This window comes from Miniopterus schreibersii (assembly GCF_964146895.1).
Source record: "Miniopterus schreibersii genome assembly, chromosome: 11".
Lineage (NCBI taxonomy): Eukaryota > Metazoa > Chordata > Mammalia > Chiroptera > Miniopteridae > Miniopterus > Miniopterus schreibersii.
The window spans coordinates 43,192,312-43,210,763 of record NC_138111.1 but is presented as its reverse complement, the minus strand read 5'-3'; the positions used below and the strand labels follow the sequence as shown (position 1 = coordinate 43,210,763).

The 18,452-nt window shown below is 35.9% G+C and overlaps 1 protein-coding gene across 3 annotated transcripts in view; it reads left to right on the top strand.

Annotated features, from left to right (window-relative positions):
- PUM3 (pumilio RNA binding family member 3) overlaps window positions 1–18,452 on the top strand; it is a 37,343-nt gene that overhangs the window by 5,031 nt on the left and 13,860 nt on the right. For all 3 annotated transcript variants that reach the window (XR_013999927.1, XM_081152390.1, XM_081152391.1), the window contains exons 4-13: window positions 1,637–1,772; window positions 2,384–2,459; window positions 4,456–4,549; window positions 4,808–4,874; window positions 5,885–6,059; window positions 7,018–7,121; window positions 8,112–8,190; window positions 10,125–10,223; window positions 11,059–11,112; window positions 14,237–14,317. Coding sequence is in view for 2 of the 3 variants with exons in the window: in XM_081152390.1 (XP_081008516.1) it covers window positions 1,637–1,772; window positions 2,384–2,459; window positions 4,456–4,549; window positions 4,808–4,874; window positions 5,885–6,059; window positions 7,018–7,121; window positions 8,112–8,190; window positions 10,125–10,223; window positions 11,059–11,112; window positions 14,237–14,317 (965 nt within the window). In the remaining variant the exon portion in view is untranslated. The remainder of the gene's footprint in view (window positions 1–1,636; window positions 1,773–2,383; window positions 2,460–4,455; window positions 4,550–4,807; window positions 4,875–5,884; window positions 6,060–7,017; window positions 7,122–8,111; window positions 8,191–10,124; window positions 10,224–11,058; window positions 11,113–14,236; window positions 14,318–18,452) is intronic.

The window sequence follows — 18,452 nt, the reverse complement described above, 5'->3', positions numbered from 1 at the left end:
AATTGATATATCTACTGCAGCCTAGCATGGTGTATGTCAAGGGTGCCCAAATGTTTGTGAACCTCTGAATCAGTTACTATCCTCTGCTGTACAGTACATGATGGTCTAATATTAATGGTAAATATGCCCTCTGTTACCTACAACCCTCTATTGCCAGGCCAGGGACAAATAACCAGTAAGGAGAATAAATACGTTGTATATTATATAGCCATTAAAAATTATGGTTTGAGGAATATTTATTTTCATGGAGGAACACTTACAATATAGTTATTAAGTTTAAGGGAAGACAAATTCTGAATTAGAGCCATATAAAACATGCATAGGTAAAAAGACAAGAGGGAAATAAAATGTTAATGGTTATATCTAAGTTTTGGGATTATAGGAGAATTTTGTTTTTGCATTCTCTAAGTTTTTATAATTCGTGTATTTCCTAATCAGAGAAAAGGAGATATTTAGAAGAAACTAATTCTCCAAAGAGTTCTTTGCAGGATACTCATGTTAACAATACACATTTTATTAAGTTGTGTGTTTGGCCTCATCAGGCTTTTCGATTCAATTGGTATGTTATTTATATTTTGAGGACAAAAAATACTAATAGAAAGACACTTGACTTTTATAGAATTACTTTGTAATTTTGATTGTGCATTGTCATGAGTAAGGCAGCAGAGCATAAAGTTTCAGAGTTGTCTCTGGATTTGAATCCTGACTCTGCCACTTAGTAGCTGTATAACCTTTAACTAGGAGCTTAACTGCTTGGTGCCTTTGTTTCCCCAATGTGAAGGGAAGGGTAATAATAGTACCTACCTCTTAGCAAATTCCCAGTATTCAGTACAGTATTAAGGATAGTCATCATTCTGTACGTTATCTAGACTTACTCATCCTACAGAGTTACAACTCTGTACCCTTGGCCCAGCGTGTTTCCATTTTCCCCAACTCCCTGCCTCTGGTAACCACTGTTCTATTGCCTGCTTCAGTGTATTTGACGTTTTTAGATTCTACATGTACGTTAGATTTTACAGTCTTTTTCTTTTCTGTGTCTACCCCGGAACTCATCTTGTAAAAAAATACACACACACACACACACACACACACACAGTACTCACCTTACAATAGAGTTGTAATTAAGTGACTTAATATATAACAGCACTCAGAATAGTGAATTTTTTATTTCATTTTTTTTCCTATTTTATTTGTTTATTTATTTATTTTGGTTTTTTGTTGTTGTTGTTTTTCCTATTTTAATTTGGACTAATTTTTGTTTTCCTTAAGAACTGATTATACCTAAAGTCCACTGATCTTAATGTTCTAAAGTAGAATTTTATTTTACTGAAAAAGATGCTTTTACCATCTTTTACCACCCTTTCAGTTTCCTTTTTTTCTTTGTAGTCACCCTCTTAAGAATCAATAAATAGCTGTTGAATGAATGAATGGTTAGTGTCAACCAAATTTAAAATGTATAATCTGCTCAGAAAATGCAGTAAAGTATAAGTTTATGGAGAATGATATTTCCCCCTTCTAGTTTCCCCACTGAGTAGAAATAGATCCTGATCAGTGATTGCCCTCTGTACATGATTTGTATTTGTTTGTGTCGCTCAGAATGTTAAATGTAACTGGTAATAATTTCTATAATGACCAGACTCGGCGACCAAGAAACCCAAATGGGATGATTTCAAAAAAAAGAAGAAAGAATTGAAGCAAAGCAGACAACTCAGTGATAGAACCAACTATGACGTTGTTGTTCGGGCAAAGCAGATTTGGGAGCTGGTGAGAAGGTAACACTACTTGGTGGCATCTTTATTAGTTCCTTTGAGATGATGAAGGAGTAAGAGTATCCCTTGTAAATAGTGAGATGCCCTAAAACAGATGACATACACTTGGGTTATTTAGGGAGCACTCCTAACACTCCAGTAGAGGCATGAGTATTTGGATGTCTGCTTGTTGTAGAAATGTGGGGATCACTAGGATGGTGTCAGATAGGTTTATGAAAATGTATGAGAGTTAAATTGGATCCGACATCCTTCCTGAAAGACTTCTGAGACAACGAAAGACAATTTTTTATCGGCTAGGTTTTGAGATACTTAAGTATTTGGTATCTTGCACTTGTTTTATTATTTTCTTTACTTTTGAAGTTCTGCCTGTGAAGATTTAGATTGATGCATGAAATTATACCTTGTGAGATGAGTTTCTGCCTTTGAGAAAATTACTTCTCTCTGGCTGCTCTGGAATAATAATTTTAACGTCAGAAGATTTGCTGCTTTCAAAGAGAAAATCACGCTTAACTGGGTGAACATACACTGAAACGGTTTTTAGTTTCTTGTGTTTAAAATTAAAATAATGTCTTTGCTTAAGCTATGTTTCCTCCCTCTTTTATTCTCTTTTATAGAAAAGATTGTGACAAAGAAAAAAGAGTGAAGTTGATGAGTGATTTGCAGAAGTTGATTCAAGGAAAAATTAAAACTGTAAGTAGGGCATACTTACAGTTGCAGTTTTAACTCTTGAAATTGACTTACCTCAGTAAAGGGTAGCTGACCATTTATGACAAGTGAAATTGTTGTTTTAAATGTATTTAGCCAAAATTTTCAAATACTAAGTAAAAAGTTTAATAATGAGAGAACTTATTTCTGGAAAATTATAAAAAGACTGTCCAAGTATTTGGCTGTGTTATTTTAAAATAATTTACTTAAATTGGTGTTCTTTAAAGCTATCTTGAAGAATTCATTAGTTCAGTAGTATGTGGTAGAATGTCTTGCTCTGAACTTCATATACTTTTGTATGTTCTAAATTGCTGGCTTTTTTTGTGTGTGTGATGCAAAATGATTACGTCATTCTTTTCTTCCATGCTTTTACACACATGCAAAGATCCTTAAAATGTTATAGATTTGGGAGTTCTAAAGTAATTTTCATTGTTGCTGTTTAGTTCTGTTTTATAATAAACTTCTGTTGGCTTGTATATTTGGATAAATACTTAGTGACTATCTAGTCTGTTAAGACAACAGATTCAGTAGCTTTGGGGACTCTGGAGGGGCAGCATTTGCCAAACCACGTACATATGTCTAACAGGCTACATTGTAGTTCGAAGAAATGTCTTGAAATAGCAAGTTCCCAGCAGCTACTTTCTTATAAATCCAGCCAGATCTTTTTAAAATAGAACTGTTCCTCTGCTCTAGTAGTGCGTTCTCCTTTATTTATAAATATTTTACACTCAGGATCCTTTACCAATTACCCTTAGGTTACTAGTACATGCCCATGGATGTGGGAGTTAGTCTGGTGTTTAAATCTGGTGTTAAAGTCACTCTGATGCTTAATATATCTGTGCCTTTAGATAATGGCAACCTATTATTTACTGTGTGTAGAAGTTGTGCTAACCAATGCATATATTGCCTCCTTTACCTTAAAGTCATCACTATTAGACATTTCATACATCTAGCACTCAGATGAGTTAACTTTCAACTCCAGGGTCACAGGAATAGAAAGTTCCTTAACTTCTCATAAACTTACTTTTTTTGCCTGCAAAGTGAGAATAACAACAGCCCACTCTTAAGATTGCTTTGAGGTCTAAATGAGAAAAATATATTTAAAGCATGTATATTGATTATATAGTAAGTAATCAATATATGCACAAAACAGCCTTATTTTTAAAATTTATTTATTTATTTTAGTTTTAATCATAAATGTTTATGTAAGTATCCCTTAAGGAAATTCTTCTGTGACTTTGATGGGTCTGATTTGTTAGAATTAAAAAATGTTAAAGACAGACTAAGCAACAAATAATGAGCACTATTAAAGTAAACTGGTACTGTAGCATAGTAAATAATTTTTCATGACTGATTGTTTGTGGTTATTGCTATGGAAAACTGATCAGCAGTCCTTCATTGAGGACCTAGTTCATCCAGTAGTTGTGAGGGGGAGATGGGTAAAGGAATCAGATTTGAACTACAACATATTTCTAGGAATATAATGAAAATGTGAGAAATGGAGAGATTAACTTATAATTGCCAATGTATGTGTTTACTTGTGTAGCAAGACTTTTTTAGATCTATACCTTTGGTTGCCAAAGCCAAACATTCTTAGATTTAAGAAATTATAGAATAATAGAATTTTTGAATTGGAAAATTCTCCTTGTAGGGAAAGCAACTTTCAGAGAAATGAGAAATATAATGTGTATAACCTAGACAGGTTTGTTTTGATATTTGGTTTTAATTAATAATGATAGGAATCTTGCAAAATGGTTAAATCTGTCCCTGTCTCAGTGCCGTATCATAGGCGGCAGAACCAAAGAATGCAATTTTGTACAATTAAAACAAGTATTTCTACTCCCCAGTAGCCTAGATTTAATTTTATCCATGAAGATCCTATCTTTTCTCTAACCAGGAATTCTGAAAGAGGTAACAATAAAACAGAAGTAATATGATAGAAACATAAATCTCAGAGAGACCCAAACTGTCTTCCCTACAGATTGCGTTTGCACATGATTCAACGCGTGTGATCCAGTGTTACATTCAATATGGCAATGAAGAGCAAAGAAAGCAGGCTTTTGAAGAACTGCAAGGTATTTCTTATGTTTTGGAGATGAATTGTAATCATTTATAATGAGTGACTTGTCTTCTCTCGAAATACCCAAGACTGTCCTGGGAAATAATTCTGTTGTGGGAAAGTAATGTGTCCTCTGTAGGACCTTTTTTATTTTATTATTTGTTCTTTGCCTGGGACAAACAGAGAGCTAGTTGTTTATATTCCTAGGATTATGCATTTATTTAGTTCCTTCCTTTGTTTCTAAGGAGTCATTGTAATGTATTTTGTTTTTCAGATGATTTGGTCGAATTAAGTAAAGCTAAGTATTCCAGAAATATTGTTAAGAAATTTCTCATGTATGGGTGAGTTGTTTTATTTTTAAAATATATTTTTATTAGTTTTTTAAAGGTGTGGATACTGATTGTGTGCACATGTTACTTAAATGTCTGTGGCCATAATAGTGGCCCTCAACAGATGCTTGTAAAGTTTCCAGGGAGTGTGGTCTTAAGAACAGTTCTTGAAGTTAATGTAAATTGATGGTACTTCTTCCTTCACCATTTTTAGGGGAGTATATCTTGAAGCCCTGGAAGAAAAGTAGGATAATCACCTTGTAATTTGTTACCAGTATTTAGAGGGGAGAGGTTTGGAAGGGGCAGGTGAGTAAATACAGTAGCAGAGGCAGTGGGACAGGAAATGTAAAGATGGGAGGATTTCCTGAATTAGGTGGGATTGATACTTGTCTTGATTTCTCTTTTTGAGTGTAATAAGGTGCCAAAATATGCCAATCAACAACAAAAAAGTACAGTTGACAGAATTTTCAAAAACTATTTCTGACTATAATTATCAGCAGCTTGATTTTAGGATGTAATATAAATGCTTGTGACTGAGTCCTGTTTTAAAAGAGCATCCTTCGAATATGTTTTATTCATTTCCATGCATCGCTGGCCTTTACCTGGCCCTTTCCTTCTGTCCTCCCTTTTCCAAGCGGAACGGTTGGATGGGAACTACATTTGTTGAGCACTTGTTACGAGCTGGTCACAGTTCTCAGTACATCTTAACCCATTTAATCCTCATGTCAGCCTTATTCTTTCTCTTTCATGAATGAAGAAGCTGAGGCACAGAGGGGTTAAATAACTCGTTCAGGGTCTCGCAGCTGGTAAGCAGAGCCAGGTTTCAGCTCCTGGGTGACTTAGAAAGCTTGAGGCAGAAATGCAAGACAGTTTGATTTCCTTAGAAGCATTTCTCCGTGGTACACACCCACCCCCGCGTGATGAGTTGGTCTCAGGAGTTCTGTTGGTGTCAAGGTATGTTTTGTTGTCACCCAGCTTTCTCCTGTGTCACTTATCTTTTCCCTTTACCACATTGGGTTTAGGAGCAAACCACAGATTGCAGAGATAATCAGAAGTTTTAAAGGCCACGTGAGGAAGATGCTCCGACACGCGGAGGCCTCGGCCATTGTGGAGTATGCGTACAATGACAAGGCCATTTTGGAGCAGAGGAACATGTTGACAGAGGAGCTCTATGGGAACACATTTCAGCTCTACAAGGTAGCATTTCAAGGCATTTTTTTCTAGTGTTTTTACTTTTTCTATTACTTTATGATGCCCTGTTTTCAGAATGTGTTTTCAATTTGGCTGGTCATTTAAGAGACCATCTTAAAGTACCTTTTTCTTATGGATTATTTTGTCTCTGGTGAGCAAGTGATTATACTTTCTCTCTCACCCAGAGCACTACTTTTAAATCCCCTTTAAATTGAACTGCGTTTGTTCCTCCCTCCCAAGTGCTGTGTGTAATGCTTCAGTACTTCCGTTTCTGCAGTCAGATAGACCGAGGAAGAAGACGTAACAGTTAATGTAGCTGTGTGGCCACCCGACCAGCTCTGGCAGAAGTGCATCAGGCTCCCTGTTGTTGCCTTTTCCTGTGTTTCTTCATGTGTGTGGATTACCCTTCTCCAGCTTGTATGTAGAGAGGAAGGGGAGTAGAGAGACCCAACCTTGGATATATTCAGAGACTGAATCTGGAAAAGGCCAGTAATAAGACTAGGATATTTAAAGGATCTATTTCAGACCTTGGGATATAAATGCCCACACTTATCTCCAGGGATATGGATTAATTCCTGGGTTGAATTTAGTGCTTTGTTTCTTTTATAACAGTCACTACAGGAATATGCAGGTAAGTACAAAATACATGGTAAGGATTTGCAAACTGACAGCTTGATCTTGTAGTTAAGTATGTGCTAGGTGCTTGACAAGTACCTTTTGGCTGGTTGAGTTGGTTGGCCGGTTAGCCTGGCTCTTTATGTGCATTGGTGGCCATATACATTGAGAATCAGATAATCAGGAATTACTCCATGAGTGTATCTAAAGCAGGGCTTTTGTTATATGAATATGGGAAGTCTAAAACTTAATTTAAGTTTATTTAAAATGATGGTGATTGGTTTTCTTTGTTACGAAGCTGAAGAAACGTCATTAAATTTAGAAGGGTTTGATTTTTCTTGTGTTGCAGTCAGCAGATCACCCAACTCTGGAGAAAGTATTACAGGTACAGCCAGAGAAACTAGAGCTTATCATGGATGAAATGAAACAGATTTTAACTCCAATGGCCCAAAAGTAAGAAAGCTGGTTTTTGTTTTTTCTTAACAAATAGCATTTAAAGGAGGAAAGTTTTGTATGACCCTTGCATAGAAGGGCGGATAGTTTTCCATATATAACCTGTTACTTCATTTGGATTGTAAGACTTAGAAATTGGGCATGTGAACTTCTTGGCACTTGGTCCATGGTGGAGGGGTTAAGGTGTAGCCTCAGACCAGATGGGCTGGGTGTGAATCCTAGTGCCCCCTCCATCACCCCTCCATCACTAACTGTGACCTTGGGCAGTTTAACCTCTCTGTGCCTCAGTTTCCATATCTATAAAATTGGGATATAATAGTACATATATCATAGAGTTTTTTTGAAGATTAAATACGTTGATATTTCCAAAACACTCAGAACAGTGCTTTGCCCATAAAGGCAACCTGTTTTTGCCAACTACTCAGACACTCACTGTGAACTGAAATCTTTGGTGCCTGGTCATCAGCCTCCACTATACACCTGAATTCACCAAGTGTCACACTGGGAAGCTTGGGTCGAGTAGGTGTTACAGTTTCTGATACTGTTTTGATCTACTTGAGTTTAACTTTGCTAAAATTATTTTATGAAACTGATGCATTATGAAGAATGCTTGACAGAGAGAAAATAGCTATAAAAAGTAAGTCCACATATAGATTTCTAATTGTATGTCCATTCTTGTGTAAAAAATATAAATGTCCTTATTTAAGAGAGTGTATTTTGAATCATTTCATCTTTGCTGATTAAATACTAGAAATCTGTACCCTGGTTTTGGTCATAGATGGCAAGCATTAAAATATTTTTATAGTCTAAAAGTTTTGGGTTTTTTTAATCTTAATATTGCTGAAAGATACACTCTGTCTTTTGATAAATAACACTTGTTAAAACCATTTAACTTTCTTTGATTATTTTAGGACAACTGAGGTTACCTGTATCTGCATTACTGTAGTGCCAGATCTGACATATACTCTTTTCCCTTTTTTCTGTTTTCAGAGAAGCTGTGATTAAGCACTCATTGGTGCATAAAGTATTCTTGGACTTTTTTACCTACGCACCCCCAAAGCTAAGATCAGTAAGTTCTTGATTTTAGTTTTTAAACCAAAACACAAAAGAGCCATGTTAATATGTAAAACACTGCTTTGATATACATTATCTTTTAGAAATTTTAAAGATTTATTTAGAGAAGATAATGCACTAAACTTTCTTTGAGCAAGTCTACTAATTGTGTTTAGATTTCTACAAGAAGACAATAGAATTGACTGGTTTTATCAACTCCATTGAATTTTTATATTTTAATTATAATCCAGAGTATCCTCTAGCTAACCTAATTTAAAAATTAACAAATAGAGGGATATTCAGCATTCAGGTAGTTTTAAATTCACCTGTGCCAATACAACAACAAAAATTATGTTGGTGTTCAAAGGTTAGAGGAGGACACTTATGTAAAAAGTAGATGGACCATGAAAAATTGGACCTTCTATGATAGAGGGAAAAGGAACAGAGACTGAAGGCAAATTGCAGTGCCCTTTAAGTCAATGATGGGAACACAAATGAGAATTCATCGTTTAGTCCTAAACTTTGCCTCATCATGCAGTGAACTCATTGTCCATTTGTCCTAATTCTTATAATAAGGCATAACTAAAGTAATGATACTGACTTCTTAACAAATATACCAGACTAAGCATTCATAAAAACTTTGACCTGCTCAAAATTGACATACAAAATAATTTTCCACCAACCTAAACTTGTGGCTCAGTGACTGTAGCAGCTGCTGCTTCTCTTTTGGGTAATTCTCTCCCTTTCCTGCCGAGCAGTGTCTCACAGTTCTAGATGTACTGAGGTGGGACTACATTTTCAGAACTGAAAAAAATTATCACTTGAATACATTCAGTGGTGGAAAATCTTTCTTTTTAGTGTTAAATGTGTTTTAGTAATAGCAAAAAAAAAAATTGTTGGGAACCTAGTGTCAGTATAAAGTAATGAGGCAAATCTTTTCTGGCCCTGGGGGCATTTTCAAAAAGAGAAACTAAAAAAAAACCTTTGGGGATAGTGGAAGCATAATTGGAATATGTGTATAACTCCCTGACTGGATAGCTTTGAAGAGAATCATGAGTTTAGGTACGTAAGTTAAAAGCCATGTCACTGAGATTCATCCTGGGTAAGGATTGTAGGACAGTTAAAGGTGAAATTGCTTGTTCCTTATTGATAAAAATAAGCACCTACCTTCCTCTCCTGGCAGGAGACCTGTACTTATTTGTTTAATATAAATTTTTTTTTAAGTGGGAATGGACTAAAATGGGGCCCTGCAGTTGTTTACTGGAACTCACATCTGTATGCTGGACTTCCAAAATATAATTTAGAAATTATATGCATTGACAATGAAGAATAAAGATTAAAAATAAGCTAAACTACCTTGTAAGAAATTAACAATTGAGTTTTTATTAAAGGGTCATTGATAGTGTGGACCTATTCTAATATAGAGATTAATTTTATTAGGAAAATGTTATTTAGTATTTCTATGGTTAATTATCACTGTGATTTATGTAAGTAATCTGGTGATAAACTAAAAAGGAGATACTTTTTCAGCCAAATTAATGTTTTGGTTCTCATTATATGCATGTCTCTTTTAGGAAATAGCATTTTATTTATGTGGCTTTTCTGTTGCCTTCTTACCGTAGCCACCTCCTAGCCTCCTTTTTCTTGAAAAATCATTTAGAATATACTATACATGTATATTCTTCTTTGAATAGACATTGAATTTTAATATAAATATATTTTATAAAATAGACAGGTATTTTAATAGAAATTGCTTGCCAGCAGTATTTGCTACTCTTGATGGAAAAGAATGTTCTTAGAAAGATGTGTGTCTCTGTGCTTGGCTACAAGATGAAAAGTTAAATTGTTTGCTACTTTTATTCTTTGTGCTTAACTGCTCCCCAGTAGATAGATTTTTTTAAAGGCAGAGAGAAAGAATAAACCAAAGCCCTGATGGCATTTGTTCCCCAGGAAATGATTGAAGCCATCCGTGAAGCAGTGGTATACCTGGCGCACACACATGATGGTGCCAGAGTGGCCATGCACTGCCTGTGGCATGGCACGCCCAAGGTAAGTGTGTGGGGCTTGACTTGCTATCCTTATACTTGCTGTCTTCCTTGGTCTTAACCCTGTTGTGCATAAACAGCTTATCTTTGCAAAGTTGTGCCTCAGGGCCTCATAGGAAGTGCTCTTCTTTGGGCCTAGTGTTTCTTCTCTGCTGGAGTTTTCAAAAAGTATGAAAAACTTGAGTTGTCATTTTTTGGGAAGGGACCTGTCAAGCAAATAACTACAATATTTATGTTAGGCTCACACTTACAGAAGCTTTGGTACCTGTCAGGCTCTGATTCCTCATTTAATGATCTTAATGGGGAAGATAGTGAACAGTTACACATTTGCTTGTACGTGTGTTAAGTACTTTGAGGGAAAAGGTGAAAGTCCATATTAATTACAGAAGTTCAACAGAACTGATTCCCATATCTTTGAACAGTATAATTCTGCCTTTAAAAGACAGTTATATTTTGTCCACTTTTTAAATTAATACAAATTTAATTTCTATTCAACAAATATGCATTGAATGCCGTAGACTGTGTTTGAAGACAATTCAGGCATTGGAAGAGGGATCTCTCAGTTCTCACTATAAAAGGAGACCATTTCACTTGGTTTGCCTTGTGACTGATAATTTATTGTTCGGTATTTATGTCTGAATGGATATCACATACAAGTCTTAAGATTCTAATAGCTCTGAAAAGGCTAATATATTGCAGTTTTTTTGTTCTGGCTGTAAAACTATTTTCACTAATGAAAAGTATGCCACTCCAATGACAGTTTAATATTACATAAAAATTTTGCATATGAAATACTTTTAATCTATAATTAAAAGTTGGGACAATTTTTCTTTTTTAAGGACAGGAAAGTGATTGTGAAAACAATGAAGACTTATGTTGAAAAGGTGGCTAATGTAAGTATAATATTTCTTTTAATTCTTTTTAATGAAATTATGTTTATTATGGAAAATTTGAAAAATTCAGAAAATTATCAAGGAAATTATTCATTGTTTTATTACATTCTTTTCCTATGCATATGCATGCATTTTATATATTAAATTTATGCAAATGAGATTTCTCCTTTATTCATTTAACATTATATAGTGACACTTTTCCATTTTTATTAGATATTTTTCGAAGACCTGATATTTACTACCTTACTTAATGAATTTGTTAGGTCATATTAAACATGGAAATTACTGCCTAGAATAAATTCTAGTCAAGTCTTAGAGTTCTTTGGAATCCTTTGGAGATGCTCTAACAGCTTTCCTGGTGAAATTAGAGAATGCAGAAAATTTTTCTGAGGCATTAATGACCTCAAAAAATAGTATTTCTTTGTATTTAAATACTAAGTAGTTTTCCATAGTATTTCTAGAATGCTGGGTGAGGCAAAAGTAATTTTGCAGTTGTTCATAAGGAAAAGAAACTCTTGTTTTGTGTACTCACAACTATAAACTTACTTTTGCCCACCTGGTATGTGTAGCAGCAAATACTATAAAATTTTCTGAGTTATTTTATATGTTAATGTTTTATAGCTTCTCATTTACTGGAGAACTAAAATTAGTGATATCAACAACTTTTTCCTATGAAAAATCTAATGAGAACTACTAGCATCTGGTGAATACTTAGTACAGTAAATATGAATTCGAGCACATACGCTGCTGTGTGATTGTATACATGCCTGTCTTCTGTAGGGTTGGAGACCAGGGAGAGAGTGTAAGACCACTTAAAAGGTAGCTAACCTTTCTGTAACAAAATGAAATAAGATTCTCTAGTGAGCCATTTCCAGAGTATGAGAATATGATTCATTATTCACCATGAAATAAGTCGTTTTGTATAACATTTTAATTTGAATATTTTAAATTAGAAATGAATAAAAATAGGATGTTAGTAGAAAGTTCTAAAAGGTATTCATAGTAAAAGACATTTTAAGTAATAAAATTAGATTGTTTTAACTTTATAGTTTATTTGTAATAATGAGATTTTTTCGAGAAACTAATCCCTGCAAGGCTCTGATGGTAACAAGACATTAACAATGCAGTGTAATTTTTATCTCAAGGAGTTGCTTCTAAGGGTTTAATACAACCCATGGATTTGATTTATTTAGAAGAGTTTAATTTCCAAACATTGGGGGTTTCTTGACATACTCTGTTATTTCAGTCCTTTTCAATTTATAAAGACTTATTTTATGGCCTAGTGTGGTCTATCTTAGTATCTTAAAAGGAATGTGTTTTGTGGAGTCATAGGGTATAGTACTCTGTAAATGCCGATTAGATCAGGGTGGTGGATAGTGTTGTTCAGATCATCAGAGACTTTACTGATTTATCATTGTTTAGTTCTACCAGTGGATGAGAGAAGCCTGTTAAAATCTCCAACTGTAATTGTAGACTTGTCTATTTCTCACTTAAATTCTGTTACAGCCGCTTCTGTATTCAGCCAGAGATGTCCTGGGTATAGAACTTAAAAATCAGAAACCAGTGCTGTGTACTAGATGCACGATGTTCTCCTCTTTGCTTCCCTCACTTAAAGTATCTCGGAGGTCATTTCATTTCAATATGTGCACATCTACCCACATCACTTTTTTTGATGATTTCATACTATTTCATTATATGACTTCCAATAAGCCACTTAACCAGTCCCTACTGTTGGACACTTGGGTAATTTCTAGTTTTTTGTCATTTCAAGTAGTGTTCCAGTGCATGTCCTTTGTGCATACATGGGAGCATGTCTGTAAGATAAATCTAGAACTAAAGTTGCTGGATCAGAAGGTACATGCATTTTAAGTTTTTTAGATGTAAATTGCCCTTCAAAAAAGTTGAACTACTTTACATTCTCACCAATGACATAAAAGTATACCTGCTTTTCTCCAGACCTTTGCCAAATTAGTATATTATCAAGGGTTTCACTTCTGCCTATAGAATAGGTGGGAAATGATACTTTATTGTTTTCATTATTACCTTTAATTAATGAGTGAGCATTAATTCATGTGCGTAAAGCCATTTGCACTTCTCTTTTTCTATGAACTGACTCTTCATGTTCTTTGCCCATTTTAGTAGATTGTTGGTCTTTGTACAGTAAAGATGTTAGACCTTTGTTATTTTTCTCTAGTTTGTCTAATTGAAATGTTACCTGCCATATTCATCAGACCTGGCTCTGAATGGGGTTATAAAAAGTCAAATCCCCCCTCTTAGTAAAGAATGATTCATACTATCTAGGATACAAAAAGAATATACCATGAACTCTGAGAACACTTTCCCCTCCTCCCCCCTCTCCCCCCTCCTCCTCCTCCTTCTTTTCCCCTTCTTCCTCCTCCCCCTCCCCTTCTTCCTTTTCCTCCCCCCTCCTCCTTCCCTTTCCTCCTTCCCCTTCCTCCTCCCCCTTCCTCCTACCTCCTCTTCCCCCTCCCCCAACATAAAGTGCTGCTTTAATTCTTCAGAACAATACCAGCATCACAGAACAATTCTGTCATTTCAAGAGGTGGCAGTTGTGAAAGTCACCTAGTACTACTAGTCTAATTGTATAGGATTGTTTTAAAGAACTTGGGACGATACACAAAGTGAAAGATTTGTATCCTCCAACCTAGAGGTGACTGTTACTTTACAGTGTTCTGGGGTTTTCTCTGCACATGTATTATGTACGTTTTGTATGTGTATAATTACAACTGAGTTTATATAATAGTTTTATATTCTTGGTGTGTTTTTTAACCTATTGAGTTTATTTTTTTTTAGTTCAATTTTTTAGTAGCTGTTCATCAACAGGGTTCCTATTTTTGAAAAGTATTATATCCTGGTTAAAAAAACTGAGTTCGGGTTAGTTGATATCGAAGAATGTGCTTTTCTGTTTTTCTTTTTAATATCAACCTAGAATATAATTCAGTCAGTCCTGGTAAGAATCCCTTTGAGTGGCTTTTACCCCTCTGGTTTGTGTAATGCTGGGCAGGCTACAGGATTAGTGAGCTTCATGGAGGACGGGCGGGCTACATGAAAGGGAGAGGGAGTGCTGTGTCTTTTTAACTTTCCCTGGCTTTGATCTCTGCAGGGCCAATACTCCCACTTGGTTTTACTGGCCGCATTTGATTGTATTGATGATACTAAGCTCGTGAAGCAGATTCTCATATCAGTAAGTAATTCTCATGGTCTTGAATTTAAGTTAAATCGATACATCATTTGTGGGTTTGTGTTACTTCACACATACATGTGTAAAGACTTTGAAGTATCTGCTTCTTGAAAGCCTTTTGTTAGTTATTAGTTGACTCATTAAGTCTTGTTTCGGGGTTTGCTTTATTCCTGTATAAGCCATAATCTTACAGCTTCATATTAATAATTAATATTGTTTTAAATATGTAAAAGAATGGTTGAATTAGGATAACATGGCTTTTTAAACCGTATGACATACTAAATGAAAATGTAGCAGTGCAGTGCTTAGATTTGCATAGAAATTCATTGACATAGTAATTCTTCAGTTATTCAAGAGTTCACATCCAGCAGAGGACATCCATGACCTTTCCTCTCCCATTGGAGTAACTACCTCTACACAGTCACCCAGTCTGTCAGGACATCTGTCCTGATTGAGCTGGGGAAGAAAAACTGACAAAACTCACTCAATTGTGATACTTCCTAGGGCTTTCATGAAAGTTTTTAAGACTCAGATTAAAAATTATTACTAAAATGAAAATACTAGCTTCTTTTATACATTTCAGCAATTCCTTTTAGCATAGTATAATGACCATAAAGTGGTAGTAATTGAATGCAATTTATTTCACCCTAAATTTGCCTTCAGGAAAATTGAGCTGTTCTCTTGAAAGAACTGCTCCAAAGTAAAAACTGCATTGTGAAATCATTTCCTTGTTTCTGCAGTGATTGCCTTCTGAATCTGGTCTTCTCTTCCGTTCCTTGATTTCTAGTATGTAGGTAGTGTTGGGTATATAATAGAGGTTGCAGGGGTAGGGTTAAGAAATTGCAACGTTGGTTGCAGGAAACATTTTAAAAACCACATAATCTGTATAGACATACTCATCTGAAAATTACACAAAGTTTCTCTTTGATACCATGGACAGGCCGTTGGAGAAATCTTAGTAACAGAAGCTACTTTCACACCATCTGCAGGGAGAAGCAGATGGATGTTCAGAAAGAGACTTTACCTGTTGGCATGTGACGGTGCTGTGGCTCTCTCTGTAGCCTGTCTGGACCAGTAGAACTGAGTGTAGGGGAAAAAATGTATCAGCTAGTGGAGGGGAAGGAGATTTTTCTTAGATGCCAACTGTAGGTCCTAGTGTGTGTGAATTTCTCATGCCCTTGCTGTCATTTTCCAGCTTTTCCCTTGACTATTTTAAGATTGTAATGACTTTCTTTGGGATAAGATTGTGGGAAGAAACCATTTGGCAAGACTTTCATGTCACAAACTAAGTATTTTGACACATTCCTTGTGACTTTATTACCCTTTTGACCCCAATCAGTAATGATTGTTTTTCATTCCTGTGACAGTGATGTGAGGCCATAGATTTGTTAATGAATAAAGTTGTTTCATGAAAATGGAAACAGGCTGGGCTATTCAAAGATTGCTTTTGTTTAATATTTTCAGGACAACTAAAATTTGCATAACTTCCAAATAGATTTCAAGAGAAGCCGTACTTCCTTCAGGATTTGCCACAATTTGTCTGCTAGATTTTTTTACAAAGATTTATCCCACTTAAAGTTGCTGTTGGAACAGTTTTAATTCCTTGTGCTTATCAGATTGATTCCCACCACTACATAGCCCACATTCCTGATGACTTTCTCATGCTCAGGGCAGCTCTCCGAGAGTGGCCTGATTTACTGATCTCTTGCTTCTAACTGACAAATGCTCAAAAGGTTCTGTGTATCATTAAACTATGTAGCCAGTGATAAAATCCTGGAACACTAATTGCCCTTGCATTTTCCCCACCCGTTTACCAGAAAACCTGTTGCAGTAGGCAGTTCTTTTAAAAAATACACAAGGAAGCTTAGTGTTGCTAAGAATTCTTTTCAGGGTAATCAGACTTCCTGAAATACCAGGTCAAAATGACAGCCTGGTCAGCTGAGCCCTCACCTTTCAAAATGGATACACACTGTTTCCCACCTACTTTACTTTCCAAAATAAACATACTTATAAAATTTGATCCATTTTACCCTGGGATTGTTGGTTTGGTGCAGCTGCTTTGACAGCAGTGTTCCTCAGAAAAGGAAATATCTCTATACAGAAAGGTATAATGAATAAGACAGTGAGGACGCAGCTTCCTACTATCTGACAAAGAAGTAAAACTTCACAAATACAGTTAAAGTTCAGGTCCTTTGCATACCTATCCCCGATTGCATGTCCACCCCCCCACAACCATGGTGATGAATTTTGTATTTATTATTCATATGCATTTCCTTACCCTTTTGCTACACGTAGATGTATATAGTACTATCTTGCATGTTTACAGATGCCATGTAAATGACATCTTGTAGGTTGTCTCATGCAACTTGCTTTTTTCTTTTGCTATTATGTTTGTGGAATTATCATCAGGGGTTGGCAAGCCTTTTTGAAAAGGGCCAGATAGTATTTTAGGCTTTGTGGGCTACATATGATCTCTGTTGCCTGTTCTCAGTTTGTTTTGTTTTTATTCTTGAACAGTCCTTTAAAATTTAAAGGCCGTTCTTATCTTGTAGGATTTACAAAACCAGGCTGCAGGTTGACCCACGGGACTTTGTTTGCCCCCCTCCTGTTCTAAATCATTTATTTTCCAACGCCAAATAGTGTTTTACTATGAGTATACTGCAGTTTATTTTTCCACTTTCTGTTGATGGACATTTAGATTGTTTATAATTTTAAAAACTTCAAAAACTCATTATGTTTTGCTGTTCCAAATAATTCTGTGAGCATTCTTGTATGTCCGTTTAGCAAAATTGCTGGTTTGTCAGATATGTTGCACATAATGTGTATCTAGAGGGAGTCACGTGACCGTCCCACCCAATCACTGCAAAGCCTGTTGCATTGTGCAATAAAGATATATTACTTTATAGCTATTTTCAGTTTGCAGTGTGACTTTTTTTTTCTTTTTTAAAAATATATCTTTATTGATTTCAGAGAGAGGGAGAGAGAGATAGAAACATCAATGATGAGAGAGTCATTGATCGAGCCCGCAACCCGGGCATGTGCCCTGACCGGGAATCGAACCCCGATCTCCTGGATTCCAGATCGACGCTCAACCACTGAGCCACGCCCGGCTGGGCAGACTTTTCTAATTTGCTTCTGGTCATGGCCCACAGTCAGGCCAGGGCATCATTTCCTTTTACAGATAAGGGAACTGATGTATGGAGAGGTTAAAAGATTTGCCAAAGGCTACACTGTTTGAGCTGATCAATAGTTGCAATAGTTGATTGGTTCTTCTTACCTGTTTCTACATGTTATTGTTCTCTTTGTTGTTCTCCTTTCTAGAAATTTCTCTCCTCTTTGTGTGTAACCCAGCTTAAAGAGAAATGAATTAGTGCTCTAATGTAACAGCAGTCATACTGTTTCCTTTTAGGTATATGGTTTTGAGAGTAGGAAAGCTGGAATGAAGGGCGAGAATTAAGTGATTTCACACTCAAACGAACATAACTTTAGATTCTCAGTTCCTTAATTACAAACTGAAAGGCAGTAAAGTCCTTGAGTAGTATTTGCACGAGGCTTTAAGCCTCTCATGTTAAGGTAAAACCTTTCCTGCCCTTGTCTATGTGTATTGCCCCAGTCCTTAAATGTGGGACCCGCAGAGAAAGTGAGTACACTGAAGAATATGGTGCTGGTCTCATGCCACCCTTTCTGCTCCTTACACCAAGAACGAAAATAATAAAAAATGCATATGTTGAGCCCTGGCCAGTGTGGTTCGGTTGGAGCGTCCCCCATATACCAAAGGGTCACGGGTTTGATTCCAGTCAGGGCATATACCCGGGTTTCGGGTTCAATCCCTGGTTGGGGTGCATGTGGAAGGCAACTGGTCGATGTTTCTCTCCCTTTCTCTCTCTCTAAAATCAATAAAAGCATGTCCTTGAGAGGATTTTTTAAAATGCCTGTGTGGAGTCTACTTTGGGGCATGTTTACCTTGAAATTGCTAAAGAGCTCCCTCCTCTGTGATGTGTACATTTTTGTTTTGTCTTGCCCTTTTTACTGAAATTTCAAGTTCATTTTCCTTGGATGGTTGACATTTATATTACTTTTGAGGGGGTTAGTTCTGTTGTACCTGTTCTCTGGAAACCTTTCTGTTTATGGGGAAAAC